At 21.0% G+C, this 16,527-nt stretch overlaps 1 protein-coding gene across 5 annotated transcripts in view; it reads right to left on the bottom strand.

Moving 5' to 3' along the window:
- Window positions 1-11,201, bottom strand: part of LOC122500399 (probable WRKY transcription factor protein 1) — a 35,836-nt gene extending 24,635 nt beyond the window's left edge. For 3 of the 5 annotated variants that reach the window (XM_043609311.1, XM_043609314.1, XM_043609313.1), the window contains exons 1-7: window positions 11,065-11,201; window positions 10,110-10,285; window positions 7,474-7,532; window positions 7,212-7,395; window positions 1,944-2,116; window positions 1,468-1,584; window positions 1,154-1,372 (exon numbers count right to left, since the gene is read on the bottom strand). In XM_043609311.1, the coding sequence (XP_043465246.1) occupies window positions 1,154-1,372; window positions 1,468-1,584; window positions 1,944-2,116; window positions 7,212-7,395; window positions 7,474-7,532; window positions 10,110-10,280 (923 nt within the window). In that variant the 5' untranslated portion in view covers window positions 10,281-10,285; window positions 11,065-11,201. Of the gene's footprint in view, window positions 1-1,153; window positions 1,373-1,467; window positions 1,585-1,943; window positions 2,117-7,211; window positions 7,396-7,473; window positions 7,533-10,109; window positions 10,286-10,757; window positions 10,901-11,064 lie in introns of those variants that run through there. The other 2 variants (XM_043609315.1, XM_043609312.1) reach the window with 2 other exon arrangements.
- Between the last annotated feature and the right edge of the window lie 5,326 nt (window positions 11,202-16,527).

The raw sequence follows: 16,527 nt of genomic DNA, 5'->3' as shown, positions 1-16,527 counted from the left end.
TTTTAAATAATTGAATTTCTTTGAGAAAATTGTTTATTATTTATGAAAATAATTGAATTCTTTCAAAAAATGTTATTAAAATTATATTGAAAACAATTCAAATATTATAAACAATTTCCTTAAAATTATGTTTTTAAATAATTGAATTCTTTCAAAGAATTTTGTTAACATTTTTAAGAATAGTTGCATTCTTCGCGCAATTTATTTTAAATTGTATTAAAAATAATTGAAATCCTGCGATGAGTTTTCATATTTATAAAAATAATTGAATTCTTGCAACGAATATTATTAAAATTTTCAAAAATAATTGAATTTCTGATAAGAATTTTATTATTTATAAAAATAATTGAATTCTTGCGAAGAATTCTATAAAAATCCATTTAAATAATTGATTGTTTTCGAAAAATATTAGGAAAATTCTGTTTAAAATAATTGAATTCTTGTGAAAATTTTTTTATTCATGAAAATAATTGAATGTTTGTGAAGAATTTTATAAACATTTTTTTAATTATTCAACTCTTTTGGGAATTTTTTTTAATTAAAATAGTAGATATTAAAAATCATTGAATTATGAAAAATTTGTGAAAATAATTGAATTATTTGAAAGAATTCTATTAAAAGTTTTTGAATTGTTTTCAATGACTTTATTAAAGTTTTTTAAAACAATTTTGTTATTTCAACTGTTAATGAATTTAAAGTAGTGTAAATTCTCAAACATAGAAAAAAAGTAGGTATCTAAATAGTAGCAAATCGTAAAAAAAGTAGTAAATAATTAGTAGGTTTTAGTAGATGAGTGCGAGGCTTGCATTTTATACTTAAAAAAATGTGGTATTTTGTTGCAATATTTGGAAAAAAGTCAAAAAAGTCGCAATTTTTGAAAATAAGTTGAAAATAGTCTCAATATTCTTAATTTCCTTGACAAAAAATTTTTTTCCCTGTCATTTCCCTGACTTTACTAACAAGAATTTTGTTTTTCTGTAATTTCCCTGACTTTCCTGACAAGAATTTTGTTTTCCTGACATTTCCCTGACTTTATTGATTTTACTGACATGTGGTCACCCTGGAGTAGGTTTAAATTTCTAAATTCTACGTAGCAAAATTTTAAAAAATAATAATTGTGCAACTAAATAAAAAAAGCCGTGCTGATGATAACCTTAAATAGAACCTTTGTAATAGTCGCGGATCGTATTCGGTTGATTGGTTCCTTCTGATATTTCTTCCTTCAGTGAAAGGAATTCTCTCATCTAATATATCTCGATATCTATTTGAACTCGGCAACATTCCATGATTCCAGAGATGAATTGGAGGCGTTGAATGATAATTCAACGCCTGAGAGGAAATTTCGAATTCTTGCGATCTTTCTCGTACGAGACTGTAAAGTTATTGTTTTTTAAATTATTATACCATTCATTTAATTACTCTAGTTCTTTTTCTAAATGTAAAAAATATTCAATCTTCTCAACTTACCGGGGTATAGAACGGTACAATTGTTCTAAAGGAGGACGATCCCATTGTGATTGAGCAGGGGGTGCATTGGCAATTCCCGTGATTAGTTTTCTTCCTAAATTATCAAAAGCGACATACCTACGACAAATAAATTGAACTGAAACTCTTTCAAAAGTTCACAACTATAGGAAACAATTTCTTTCTAAATTAAAGGATTTTTTCAACATTCCTCAGCTTTCTCATGTTTTTTTAGATTTTGAATTCAAATAGACACCATTAAATGAAAAATTTTTAAAACTTCATGAAATATATTCCATTCAAAAAATTATTTAAATTTTGAAAAAATATGAGAAAGGTAACAAATTATCAAAACTGATGAAATTGGTGACAAAATTTTAAGTAAATGAAAAAAAGTGAATTGCTAACAATTTGTGAATCCTGCAAATGGAAAAAATAGAAAGAAAGGGGAAATATAATTCTAATTCGAAATTACATACCTAACTCTTTCTTTCTCGTGTTTTGTTGCGATAACAGCAAATGGTTCAGATTGACTCCAGTCCCAAAAATGAATTTCGTTGTACGTTGCGATTACGAGTAATCTTTCGGAAGGATGAAATGCAAGAGACGCGATTACTGTTTGACTGTCTGAGTTCCATACTTCACTTCCTCCCTGTTAAAAAAATCGTTAATTTAAAAATGTGTAAATGTTTAGAATCTAAAAATTAAATTTAAATTAAATTTCAAAAATATAAATTAAATTTCAAAAATTAATTTAAATTCAATTTATTTTCCCAAAATTTTTTAAAGTATAAATAAAGGACACTTTTTTTCTATTTAAATATGTTTAAAAATTACTATAAAAAAAAATATAATTAAACTTAAATATTTACTAAATTTTAGTTAAGAATTTATTCTTTTTAATATACTAAATAATTTTGCTTTTAAAAATACAATTTAAAAGTAGTAAAAAAGTATTGTCGTTCATTTGAACGTTTGAAACTTTAGGGACATTTTTAACTTTAAAAGTTAATTTAAATTAAATTACTCAATTAAGTTAATTTAAATTAAACTAGCATAATTACACGCGGGCAAGCGAGCGTGAAATTTTTAAGGGCCCTTTGTTAGTTACAAAAACTCTTTTTGAAATTTAATAAAAATTTATTATTTTCAAAAAAAGGAAATTTGACAAAAACTTCTAATTGTTTCAATTTTTAAAAATGTTTTCGTGAATTCAATTATCTTCAAAAAAAATTAATTACAATTTTTCAAAAACCTAATTTTTGTTAGAATTTTTACATTAAATTATTCAAAACTTCAGTATTCAGTATTTTAATTGAATTAAAATATTAAAAAAAATTACAATTGTGTAATTATTTTGTTTTAAAATATAATTATTTCTTAAAATTGCCGTTATTACACTTCAAATATTCAATTATTTTTCAAAATTTTAACTCAAAATCCACTTTTAAATCAATTCTTGTTAGAATTTTTTGTAAAATTTGATTTTCTAAATTTTTAGTTACAATTTGAAAAAAATACAATAATATTTAAGAATAATTTTTTAAAGTGAGAAAATGAAATCGTTTGAAATATAAAAATTTATTTTAATAAAATTTGAGAAAATATCCAATTTTGTCAATACTTTTTAAAAACCTCATTTTGTATTAATACAGGGTGGCCACTTTTTTTGTAAAAAAAAATTCACGGTCATTTCCCGGTCCATTCCCGGTCATAAATTATTTTTCCCGGTCATAAATAATAACTCTGAAAATAAATTATTCCATGAAAGATTGAAAGAATTTCCTGATTTTTAGACAAAACTTTGACTTTTTCCCAAACCCTAAAAATAATTTTGAACTTAAATAGATTTTTTGAAATAAATATTTAATTATTATCCATTATTTTTCCATATAGTAGGTATTCAAATTTCAAATCCTTTAAATTTGAATAATTTTTAAGAATTGCTACTGCAACTTATTAAGAATTATTTTCAAAATTTCAATTCAATTATATTCTAGAAATAACTAAAATATTTCTAAAATCCACTTGTTTACAAGACAATTTCATGAAATTTTGAATAATTTGAAAATTTTTCAATTAAATATTAGATATTTAAAAACATAACTAATTTGAAAAAATGTGAATAAAAATATTTTTAAAAACTAACTTATTCAGAATTTTTAATTAAAATCTTTTAAAATTCAACTTTTCTAAAACTTCAATTTGAAATTTTTTTAAATTCAATCTATAATAATATTAGTAATATTAATTTAACATTCTAAAATATAGAAAAATTTGCTTATGAATAATTGTAAAAAAAACTAATTGATATTAATGAAAAATACGGTTTTTTAATGATAAATCGTCCAAGCGCCCATCCTGCCGGAAGGACGTTCCGCAAAAAAGGCTTTTAAAAAAAGGGAATTCAACTTTTCTTTTCTGGCACTCTTTGGGATTAAAGTAGACGAAAAGACGAAAAAATCCATATTTTTGACTTTTTAAAATAATAATTTAAACCATTTTTCAAAGCCTTCAAACTTGCTATGTTTCTAAACAGTGAAAAAAACATTTTTTCGTAAATTTAATGTAAAATCCTCGAAAATCAATATTTTTTGACCGGACAAGTCTCTTTCTCTTCAGAAACGTTCAAAGAATGAAACCTAATTGTTCAATTAAAAAAAATTTATTTTTACTATTGTTCAGTATATGTGAGTAATTCTCAGGCGCGAGTCCCTTCGAAATTGGTCTATAAAATTAATATGGAAGCAGATAAATATAAAACTAAATATATCGTTGGAAAGGTAATGAAACAAGCTTTCAAATGATGTAAATATCGAGTCTTTAAATTTATAAACCTGGGCTAGGTAGTCTCTTAAATAAAGCGAAAAGCGTCCTGCCGGCAGGACCGGGCTTCGTCATTCTGTGACTAAAAATTATGTGAATTTTTGGAACATGGAACTTCTTCAAACTACCCAGCCCTTAGTTTTGAACTTACAAGCTCGATATTTATATGCGCTGAAAGCTTGATTCATTACCTTTCCAATGATATATTTAATTTTTTATTTATCTGAATCCATGTTAGTTTTCTTTAGTGATTTCGGAGGGACTCACCTGAGTCTTTTTCGTCCTGCCGGAAGGACGTTGGACGATCTATCATTAAAATTTATTTTCTAAGAAAAGAAATTTTATTTATTTTTATTTACTTTATTTATTATTCAAAAATTCATTTTTATAAATTTCGTATCACTTTTATTCTAATTAGTTCAAATTTTTAATAATTCTTATTTGTTTTGTTATAATATTAATTGCAAAAAAATTTTTAAATTGATTTATTTTTCATTATTTTATAGGATGTGAAATTTTTTCTCTTTGAAATTTTTTTGACAAATTTAATTAAAATTATATTTTGTTTAATTATTGTTAGAAATAGAAAGAATTTAAAATTAAATTTAATATTTTCTTTTTCTAAGTCTGTTACGTTGGACAACAAAATTCATAATTTTCTTATAAATTCTAGAAATTGAATATTTTTATAGTACTTTTTATAAAATTCCGACAAAATATAAATAGATTTTATAGAAGATCATTCAATCTTTTTTAATGAAATATAGTTAATACCTAAGTCTTAAAATAAATATTTCTATTTTTTCTCACAAAGTAATGTGTGTTTTAAAAAAAAAAATTCCAAAATCCCGGTCAAGATCAAAATTCACTGTCATTTCCCGGTTTTTCCCTGTCCAAAAAAATTCACTGTCATTTCCCGGTTTTCCCGGTTTCCCGGTCCAGCGGCCACCCTGTAATAACACTTTACAGTTTCAATTTTAATAAAATTCCCAATTCTTGAAATATTTTCTAAAATTTTAACTGAAATTCTTTTTCAAATCAATTCTTATTAGAAAGTTGTACGAGAATTCAATTACATATTTAAATAGAAAAATAACTGCGATAAAATATTTGATTAATTTTAAAAATTGCAACTACCTATGGTTTTTTTTTAATGGGAGAAAGAAAATTCATGGAATACTTAAGATTTTAAATAATTTGATATTTTTTGAATACTTTGGATTAATTTTTCGAAAGTAATTTCCAAAATATTTTTCTATAAAAAGTCGTTTATTTAATTTAGTGTTGTCACAAATATTTTATTTTCTATTTCCCTGATTCTTCACTGATTTCTAAATTCAATTAATCAAAAAAAATTCAATTATTTTCTAAAATTTTTAACAAAACTTCATTTCTAAATCAATTATCTATATTACTTTTTAATATTTTTCCGAAAGTTCGTCAAGAATTCAATTATTTAAATACAAAAATTCAATTTTTTATAATAATTGAAACAGTTCATTTTTCTTTTTAAAGATATTAAGGAAGAATATATTCAAAAATTTTAATAAATAAATTCGTAAAATTAACTTTTTAAAAATATTTCTAAATAATTTTTGAAAGACGCAATAGTTTTACAATTACATAACAATTAAATTTTTTTTTTTTAAATTGAAATTTTGTAAAATCTTTTTAAAAAATAATTTTAATTTAGTAAAATCTTTGAAAAATAATTAAAATTTGCAATGAATTTTAATTAAATTCCTTAAAATAATTAAATTTGGCAAAAGTTTTAAAATAATTTCTGAAAATAACTGAATTTTGCAAAGAATGAATTATTAAAATTATAGATGAATTAAAATTTTAATAAAATTCCAGAAAAAAATTTAATTTTGCAAAGAGTTTTATTAAAATTCATGAAAATAATTGAATTTTTCAATAAATTTTTTTAAAAAATCCTGAAAATTGAATTTAGACAAAATTTTTTATTAAATTTCCTGAAAATAATTAATTTTTGCAAAAAAAATTTTTAAAATTCCTAAAAATTGGATTTAGGATACAAAAAGTTTATTAAAATTCATGAAAATAATTGGATTTTGCAAAGAGTTTTATTAAAATTATAGATGAATTAGAATTTTAATAAAATTCCAGGAAAAAATTGAATTTTTCACTAAATTTTTTAAAAATTCTTGAAAATTGAATTTAGACAAAAATTTTATTAAAATTCCTGAAAATAATTGAATTTTGCAATAAATTTTTTAAAAATTCCTGAAAATTGAATTTAGACAAAAATTTTATTAAAATTCATTAAAATAATTGAATTTTGCAACGAATTTTAATAAAATTCCCTAAAATAATTAAATTTTACAAAAAAAATTTATTAAACAAATAAATAATTGAGTTTTTAAAAAATATTTTAAAAATAATCAAATTTTTGACGAATTTTAATTATAAATAATTTCTCAAAAATTCTAAAATAGTAAATTTAAAAAAATTTTAAATATTACTTTGTCAGAGAATTACTTTTTTCAAAACTATTTTAATATTTTAATTTTTTATCGAATTTACACTTGAAGATTATTTATTAAAATTTTTAAAAATTTAATTATTTCTAAAATTTTCGATAAAAATTCTATAATAGTTAATTTTCAAAAATTATAATAAAATACTTGAAAAAAAGAATTTATTTTTAATTAATTTTACTGAATTTCAATTATTCAAAATCTTTTTAATTGTATATTTCAAAATTTTAATTACACTAATTACTCTATTTTCAAATTAATTGTCAATCTTTTGACATGACGATTTAAGCTGTAAGAAAATTTGAAATCAAAAAGTCCTAATTTCACATAAGGGCAGAATATTCTGATTATTATTATTTAATTTAAAAATGAAATTCGAATTTTATATGGAAAATAAGAAAGAAAAGTGTTTGAACTTACACTGAGGTCCCAAACTCGTACTTGACCACCTAAACAACCGGAAGCTAAAATTTCACTTGAAGACGGATGAAAAGCAATACACCAAGGAGTTCGAGGATGTCCCGAAAGTATTCGGATATTTTTACCAGTAGTGAGGTCCGTTATGTAAATATTATGATTCCCATGTGTCGACGCGACTTTTGTACTGAAAAAAAGAAGCATTTATAATACATTAAAATATTAAATGTATCTCAAGAATTTTTTTTTTTGTAAATATACTAACCCATCCGGACTAAAGACCATTAAGAACGATCCCCTCGGAACACCCGGCAGGTCACATTTCTAAAAAGAAAAAAAATCGATTTTAGAATTATTTTCCCTATTCATGAAAATTAATATCTGAATTATTTTTATACTATAAATTATACAACTATATAAATTACTATAAACTAGCAAAACAACATGTGTGTAAAATTTTCGTTGCCATTGTTACTTTAAAAGATTTGCTTTCTGAAATTTAATTTAATGAAAATTCTTCATGTTTTAAAAAATATATAATTTTTCCAACAGTTTTTCTTTAAATTATATTATTTGAACAACTCGTATAGAAATCACAAAAATATATTTTAACAGCAACTTGAATGTAAGATATTTTTGATTATTATTAATTGAATTTAATAATTTATAATTTATTTACCTATATTTAATAATTAATAATAATAATCTAATAATTTATTTTAATAATTGAACTCTCGAGTACCACTGAAACAAACCTGGTAATAAGTTCCTTCTAAATTTTTTTTAAAATTCAATTATTTTCCAAATTTTCAATTAGAATTCTTCAAAAATACGATTACATTTCAAAATAATTTTAATTAAAATTTTTAATTTTTAATTTAAATTAATTTAAATTACCATACAATTTTTCAAAAAAAAGTTAAATATTTACAAAAATCCTAATATAATTCTTCGCAAGAATTCAATTAATTTTACAAATAGTCAAATTTCTCAAAAAAATGCAATTATTTTTAAAAAATGTAATAAAATTCGTTGCAATAATCCAATTATTTTCATAAATAATTAATAGATTATACGGTAAATCATTTTTAAATCAATTTTTATTAGAAAATTCTAGAAAAGAATTAAATTATTTAAATTAAAAAATAAATCATTTATTGAATGTTTGTTAAAATTGAATTCTCATAAAGAATTTTATCAACAAATTTTTAAATAATTGAATTCTTTTTGAAAAATTTTAATAAAATTTTTAAGAATAATTACATTTTTCGAGAAATTTGATTAAAATTGTATTAAAAATAATTCAAGAAGAATATTATTATTTTTGAACAATATTTAATTTTTGCGAAGAATATTATTACTCTTGAAAATAATTAAATTTCTGCAATAATTTGTAACTTTTCCAAAATTAAATCTTTTTTTCATGTTTTAAACTAAAATTCCGCAATTAAACTTTCTCAAAAAAATTAATTCCACAGAATTGTTAGTTAAAAATATGAATAATTCAGATTTTCAAAGATTTTAATTTGAAACCTTTTCAAAATTCAATTATTTCCAAAAATTCACACTATAATCCTTTTAATATTCAATTATTATCAAAAATTTAAAGTAATATTCATTTTTAAATCAAATTTTCTTAGAAAATTCTACGAGAATTCAATTATCTAAATACAAAAGTAAACAATAATAAAATTGAATTCCTAAAAAGAATTTTATTATTTACGAAAATAATTGAATCCTTGTAAAAATTTTATTATTTATGAATAATTGAATGATTGCGAAGAAATTCATAAAAAATTTGTGAATAATTGAATTTCTGTGAAATTTTTATTATTTTATGAAAATAATTAAAGGTTTGCGTAGAATTTTATTTTTTAAATAATTGAATTTTGTTGGAAAATTTTATTAAAATTGTAGATATTGAAAATCATTGAATTAAGGAAAACTTTTTAAAATAATTGAAATTTTGCCAAGTATTTTATTTATAAAAATTTTTGAAAATAATTGAATTTCGGAGAAGAATTTTATTATTTATAAAGATAATTGAAATTTTGACAAGAATTTTTTTTTAAATTTTTCAACATAATTGAATTTTTACGAAGAATTTTATTACTTTTTAAAATAATTTAATTTTTCCAACGATTTTTATTCAAGTTTTTTTTAAAAATAACTGAATTTCTGTAAAGAATTTTATTATTTATAAAAATCTTTTTAAATAATTGATATTTTTCGAAAAATTTTAGGAAATTTTGTATTTTAAATAATTGAATTACTTATGAAAATAATTGAATTATTTTCGAAGAAATTTATTAAAAAATTTGTAAATAATTGAATTTCTATGAAATTTTGCCAAGAATTTTATTAAAATTTTTAAAAATAATTGAATTTCGATGAAAAGAATAAAATTTTATTATTTATATAGATAATTGAAATTTTGACAAGAATTTTTTTTTTAATTTTTGAACATAATTGAAATTCTGCGAAGAATTTTTATAATGTTTGAAAATAATTGAACTTTTGGAATCATTTGTAACTTTTCCAAAATTCAATTTTTTTGTTTGTATTTTTAACTAAAATTCTTTTTTAAATTAATTCTTATTATCAAAATTCAATTATTTAAATAAAAAAACCAATAATTCGTAGAATAACTAATTATTTTTAAAAATTGCAACTGTACCTCTTTATTGACTTTTTGAAATTAGTAATAAAAAATTAGAATAAAACAACAGTGACTTCATCTGAGGACAAATTATTAAATTACAATCTAATAATTTAAAAATTCCTTTTTTTTATTGATTAAAAAGTAGAATTGATTAGAATTGGAAATTATTAAACCAGAGAGTAGGAATTAACTGCAGATTAAAAACGAAACAAAAATTAATTAGATATTGATCGAATTACCAATTCCTTGTGGTCCTTGAGTACAAGTTTTGTTTCTGCAATCGGTTCAAGCTCCCTTGTACTAGTTTTATGCGTTGTTCTCAATCCAAAATCACGAAGCATCAAATTTCGAAGAATATTTTGGGACTGAGTTGAGTGTATCATGTCCCGTTTCTTTTTCTCTTTTTCCATTTTGGCTAAAATTTTTTTGTTTACATTTATTTTTCACACAGGAAAAATTTTCTCATTAAGAATTTGATATCAAATAATTATCTTATCTATAGTGTATTATTAAAAAAATATGTTTTAAAATAGAAATAAAATCGGGTGTAAATAGGAGAAAAAAAACTGCAACACTTTGAAAGCAGTGGGGAAAGAAAAAATTTAAATACTATTTCAAAAAATCTAATCACTGAACGAAAGTATCGTAAATAAATATTCGACCTTGTTATTTGTATCTTATTGTAATCAAATGTCTCATTGTTTTAACATTACTTGCATCCTGAAGTAAAATATTTTCCTTTTTACTGTGTATAGTAAAAAGTTTTTCTTAAAAAAAAGGGAGAAATAGTTTTCCAATCACAAAATTTCTCACTGTAAATTGAATCTATCACAATTTGTAAGACGTGTGAATATATAATCGTGTAAAAATAATCACCCAATACATACATCTACAAGTGTCAAGAAAGTATCTTTTGTAGAGAATTGTTCAAGAGGGCAAACATGGTCGTTTATTCGTTAGATTATTCACAAAATCATTACTTCCATCACGAACTATATAAATTGTCCAATTGATTTGTTGACACTTTTGATTAAATTAAATACTCGAGAATAATGTTTAAATGAAATTGAATTTAATTAATGGGGGAAAAATAAAGAAAGATCCTCCCTAAAAAATCTCTTTACGACGTAGATGAAGCGTCCAGTGACATTTATTATCTCATTAATATGGTGACTATTTGACTTTTATACTCACATTTGAATTTTTCCCCAATGTTAAAGGATTGTTAAATAAAATTTAGAGTATCTTTAAAATTAATAATAATATTCTACACGACATATTTTAATAAATAACTCCGTTTGGCAAATGTACGAACATAAAAGTAAGGAAGGAACTGTCGGTAACTAACTCTATTTATGAGATATTGACTGTTGAGTCCATTCGATGTCCGCCAGGTGGCGACAAATGTACATTTCCCGAATAGTACAGTGACTCCAGTGACTCTCAATTATTTCTCTGTCTCTCTTCGATTTTTATTTATTTTCTGATTTTATTTTTAACTTATTAATTATTAAAAACAAGGTAATAACTTTTCAATAAATATTTTTATCTCGACAAAATAATATATACAGTTTTACTTTAGGTATCAATTTTGTTTCATAAAGTCATTGTCGTCATTGTTGTGTCTCTTGTGCTTGCCCCATTGTTCCGGTTGCCGGCAAAACAAGACTTTTTTTTTATAAATTTATTATTAATCAGTTCAGTATTTTCAAAAACGTTCAATTAATTCGAAAATTCTCCCTTCAAAGTATGTAGTAAGTTTTCGCTCAGTTAAAATCCGTGAAATATTCGCAGAGAAATTTGTTTTCAATTTTCGGATATTTTGCATCTTATTTTGAGGTTAGAAATCGCGCGCTAAGGAAAAAGCAGAAAAAGTTCATCAAATTTGCTGCGTGAATTCACAACAAACTTTGTTTATTTTAGTAAAAAAAAAAAGGGTAAACTTTGGTTTTTAGATATTATTTAATATTATAGTTCACGTGTATTTGGAGGTTATGTTATAAAAAATTTGAGAAATGTAATTTTTTATCTTATTGCAAATGTTGCAAATACACGTGAATGAAACTTTCGTTTTGTGATATTTTCGAAAATGAATAATATTTGTTCTTGTCTCTCAAATATTTCCTCTTTTTTTTGCTTTAAATTACAGTTTAGTTTCCTTTTTTCCCATAATCAGAATAATTTTACTATTTCTGAAGTAAATTTTTCTAATTTTCTATAAAGAAATTTACTTTGAAAATAACGTTTTGTTAATAGAAATACTATTTTGCGATAATTCAATTATTTTCATAAATATTAAAATTCTTCTCAGGAATTCAATTATTTTCAATACAATTTTAATAACTTTAATAACTTTCTCGAAAAAATCAATTTTCAAAATTTTAACAAAGATTCTTTAAAAGAACTCAATTAGGTATTTAAAAAAAACTTTATTATTTTAAAAAATTTTGATAAAGTTATTGAGAACAATTCAAAAAATTTTAATAGAATTCTTTCAAACGATTCAATTATTTTCACAAATTTTTCGTAATTCAATGATTTTTACAATATCTACTATTTTAATAAAAAAAATTTTCCAAAAGAGTTGAATAATTTAAAAAAAATGTTTATAAAATTCTTCACAAACATTCAATTATTTTCATAAATAAAAAAATTTTGACAGGAATTCAATTATTTAAAACTGAATTTTCCTAATATTTTTCGAAAAAAATCAATTATTTAAATAGATTTTTATAAAATTCATCGCGAGAATTCAATTATTTTTATAAGTAATAAAAATCTTCTCAGGAATTCAATTATTTTTTAAAATTGTAATAATAATCGCTGCAAGATATCAATTATTTTTGACACTCATTGCAGGATTTCAATTATTCTTAAAAATTTTTTAAAAATTCTTTGAAAGAATTCAATTATTTTAAAAAATTTTAAGGAACTTCTTTATAATAATTAAATTGTTTTCAATATAATTTTAATAAAATTTTATGAAAGAATTTAATTATCTACATAAATAATATACAATTTTCCAAGAAATTCAATTATTTAAAACACAATTTTCATAACATTTTTTGAAAAAAATAATTTCTTTAAAAAGATTTTTAAAAAATTTTTCTCAAGAATGCAATTATTTAAAAAACTTTATTAAAGTTCGGTGACAAAAATTCAATTATTTTCATAAATAATAAAATTCTTCGCAAGAATTCAATTATTTTTATAAATAATAAAATTCTTCTCAGGAATTCAATTATTTTTTAAAATTTTAATAATAATCGTTGCAAGAATTTAATTATTTTTATAAATATTAAAAATCATCGCAGGATTTTAATTATTTTTAATATAATTTTAAATGAATTGCGCAAAAAATTCAACTATTCTTAAAAATTTTAACAAAATTCTTTGAAAGAATTCAATTATTTTAAAAAATTTTAAGAAAATTCTTTATAATAAATGAATTGTTTTCAATATAATTTTAATAAGACTTTTTGAAAGAATTCAATTATTTTCATAAATAATATACAATTTTTAAAGAAATTCAATGATCTGAAACACAATTTTCATAAAATTTTTTGAAAAATTCAACTTTAATAATAAAATTATTAATTACAAATTTTTAATAAAATCAATTTTTTTAAGGAAATATTTGGGAATTTAATTATTTTTAAAAATGTTAATAAAATTCTTATTTAATTTAAAGAAATAATCAATTATTCTATTAATCATTTATTTTTGTATTTAAATAAGTGATTTCTCGTGGAACTTTCTAATGAAAATTGATTTGAAAATGAATTTCAGTTACAACTTCAGATTAAAATTTGAATATTAAAAATGCGTTATAATATGAATTTTTAGAAATAGATAAATTTCAAGAAGCTTTTAAATTAAAATTATTTAAAATCTTAATTCCAGGGAGAAAATAAATTAGTATTTATATATTTATTGAACAAAAAATAAAAATAAATAAAAACAATAATTTTTTGTATAATTCGAAAAATCCCTTTTTTTAAACTGAATCTACTTTATAAAAATTAAAATTACCTTTCTTTCTTAAAATTCCATGAAAAAATCATTGTGATTCTGGTAACATTTTACTTTTTGTTTCAGTGGATCACAATTTTGTAATGAAACGGGGAAAATTTATTTCAACCGAAATAAAGAAATAGAAATTTTGCAACAAAATGGAAAGTTTATTTCAATGAAAAACGATAATTAAATCTATACACTCGACGAAAAAAGGATAAACGGAAAGATTTATTCCAAATATGTAAGTTTATTTATATTCTATTCAATTTTTTTTTTTTTTTTTTTTTTGATATTCTAACTCTAAATTTAAAATATTTTACTTTAAAGGTACAATTAAAGCAAAAGTTATTTTATTTGCAATAAAATGGAAAGTTTATTTCAACGAAAACCAATGATTAAATCAAGGAGAACAAAAAGGAAAAGGGACAAAAACTATAAATATCTACGGAAAGATTTATTTCGAATATATGTAAGTTTATTTATATTTTATTCAATTTGATCCTTTTTTGTGATATTCTGTCTAAATTTAAAATACTTTATATAAACAGTGCAATGAAATGAAAGTAATTTTCTTTTTCTCACTTTAATTTTTATTAATTTACGAAACTGGAAAATATTTCTAAAATTTTTTAAACTGAAAAACAATATTGTCTTGAAAAATAGCGAATTAAGTTTCGGTTTGAATAATTTTTCGTTCAGTATTGAACAAATTAAATTTTTTTTATAAATTCGATTTTGAATTTTTGTGTCAGATTTAAAAATTTCTAAACATTTATAGAGATTTCCAATTATTTAGAGATTTAAAGACTGAGATATTTAGAGATTTTTGGATTTTTATATATTTGAATATTAGATATTTTTTGGACTTTCAGACATTTTGGAGATTTTTAGATAATTATATTTTGAATAATAATATATGTTTCATTCCCTATTCCCTAACTTTCATTGCTTTTGCCGGCATCGTTGTGATTGTGATAGCGTCTGGTTGGCGGTCGTCCAAAATATCGACCTAAACCACTGGCTTATGCGTTTGCCTGCGTTGCACTCTGAAAGACTCGCGCATTTGAATCAAGGGAATTTTCTCTTTCTAGTTATATACGTGCGTACAAATACAAGCTTATTTTGTTTCGCATGAAAAGAGCCCAACAAACGACCAACAGCAAAAATCAAATTTTTTTCTACTTTCTCTCTTGTTTTTTTTAAATCAAAGAAAATTTCTATAGTTTATAACTATTTAAATTTTTAATCAACTCTCTAAATCATTTAAAGCAGTTAAAATTTTAACTGATTCAGATTTAGAGAGAGAAAAAATTGATCTTTAATTTAATTACGGGAAATGTCAGGAAAACAAAATTCTTGTTAGTAAAGTCAGGGAAATGACAGGAAAAAAAATTTTTTGTCAGGGAAGTTAAGAAAATTGAAACATTTTTCAAATTATTTTCAAAAATTGCGATTTTTTTTTTACGATTATGATTTTTAAAATATCCACTATTTTAATAAAAAATTTTCCCAAAAGAGTTGAATAATTTAAAAAAAAATGTTTATAAAATTCTTCACAAACATTCCTTTTTTTTTAAATAAAAAAATTTTCACAGGAATTCAATTATTTGAAACAGAATTTTCCTAATATTTTTCGAAAAAAAATCAATTATTTAAATAGATTTTTATAAAATTCTTCGGAAGAATTCAATTATTTTTATAAATAATAAAATTCTTTTTAGGAATTCAATTATTTTTCAAAATTGTAATAAATAATCGCTGCAAGAAATCAATTATTTTTATAAATATTAAAACTCATCGCAGGATTTCAATTATTTTTAATACAATATATATTAAATAAATTGCGCTAGAAATGCAATTATTCTTAAAAAATTTAACAAAATTTTTTGAAAGTATTCAATTATTTTAAAAAAAAATTTAAGGAAATTCATTATAATAATTAAACTATTTGAATATAATTTTAATAACATTTTTTAAAAGAATTCAATTATTTTCATAAATAAAAAAATTTTCACAGGAATTCAGTTATTTAAAACAGAATTTTTCTAATATTTTTCGAAAAAAACTCAATTATCTTTTTAAATAGTTTTTCATAAAATTCTTCTTAAAAATTGCAATTATTTTTTTAAATTTTAATAATAATCGTTGCAAGAATTCAATTATTTTTATAAATATAAAAACTCATCGCAGGGTTTTCAATTATTTTTAATATAATTTTAAATAAATTGCGCTAAAAATGCAACTATTCTTAAAAATTTTAACCAAATTATTTGAACGAATTAAATTATTTAAAAAAATTATAAGGAAATTCTTTATAATAATTGAATTATTTTTAATATAATTTTAATTAAATTTTTTGAAAGAATTCAATTCTTTAAAACAAATTTTTTTAAAATTCTACTCAAGAATTAAATTATTTTAAAAATTTTATTACAGTTCGGTGACTGAAATTCAATTATTTTCATAAATAATAAAAATCATCGCAGGATTTCAATTATTTTTAATATAATTTTAAAGTAATTCCGCTAAAACCGTAATTATTCTTAAAAATTTGAATAAAATTCTTGTAAAAAATTCAATTATTAAAAAAAATTCGATATAAATTGTTTTTTAGAGTGTAATAATTATTATAATTATTTT

This window comes from Leptopilina heterotoma, unplaced genomic scaffold (genome assembly GCF_015476425.1).
Source record: "Leptopilina heterotoma isolate Lh14 unplaced genomic scaffold, ASM1547642v1 Lhet_183, whole genome shotgun sequence".
Lineage (NCBI taxonomy): Eukaryota > Metazoa > Arthropoda > Insecta > Hymenoptera > Figitidae > Leptopilina > Leptopilina heterotoma.
The sequence above is the reverse complement of the archived record's forward strand: the minus strand, read 5'-3'. Positions and strand labels throughout refer to the sequence as shown.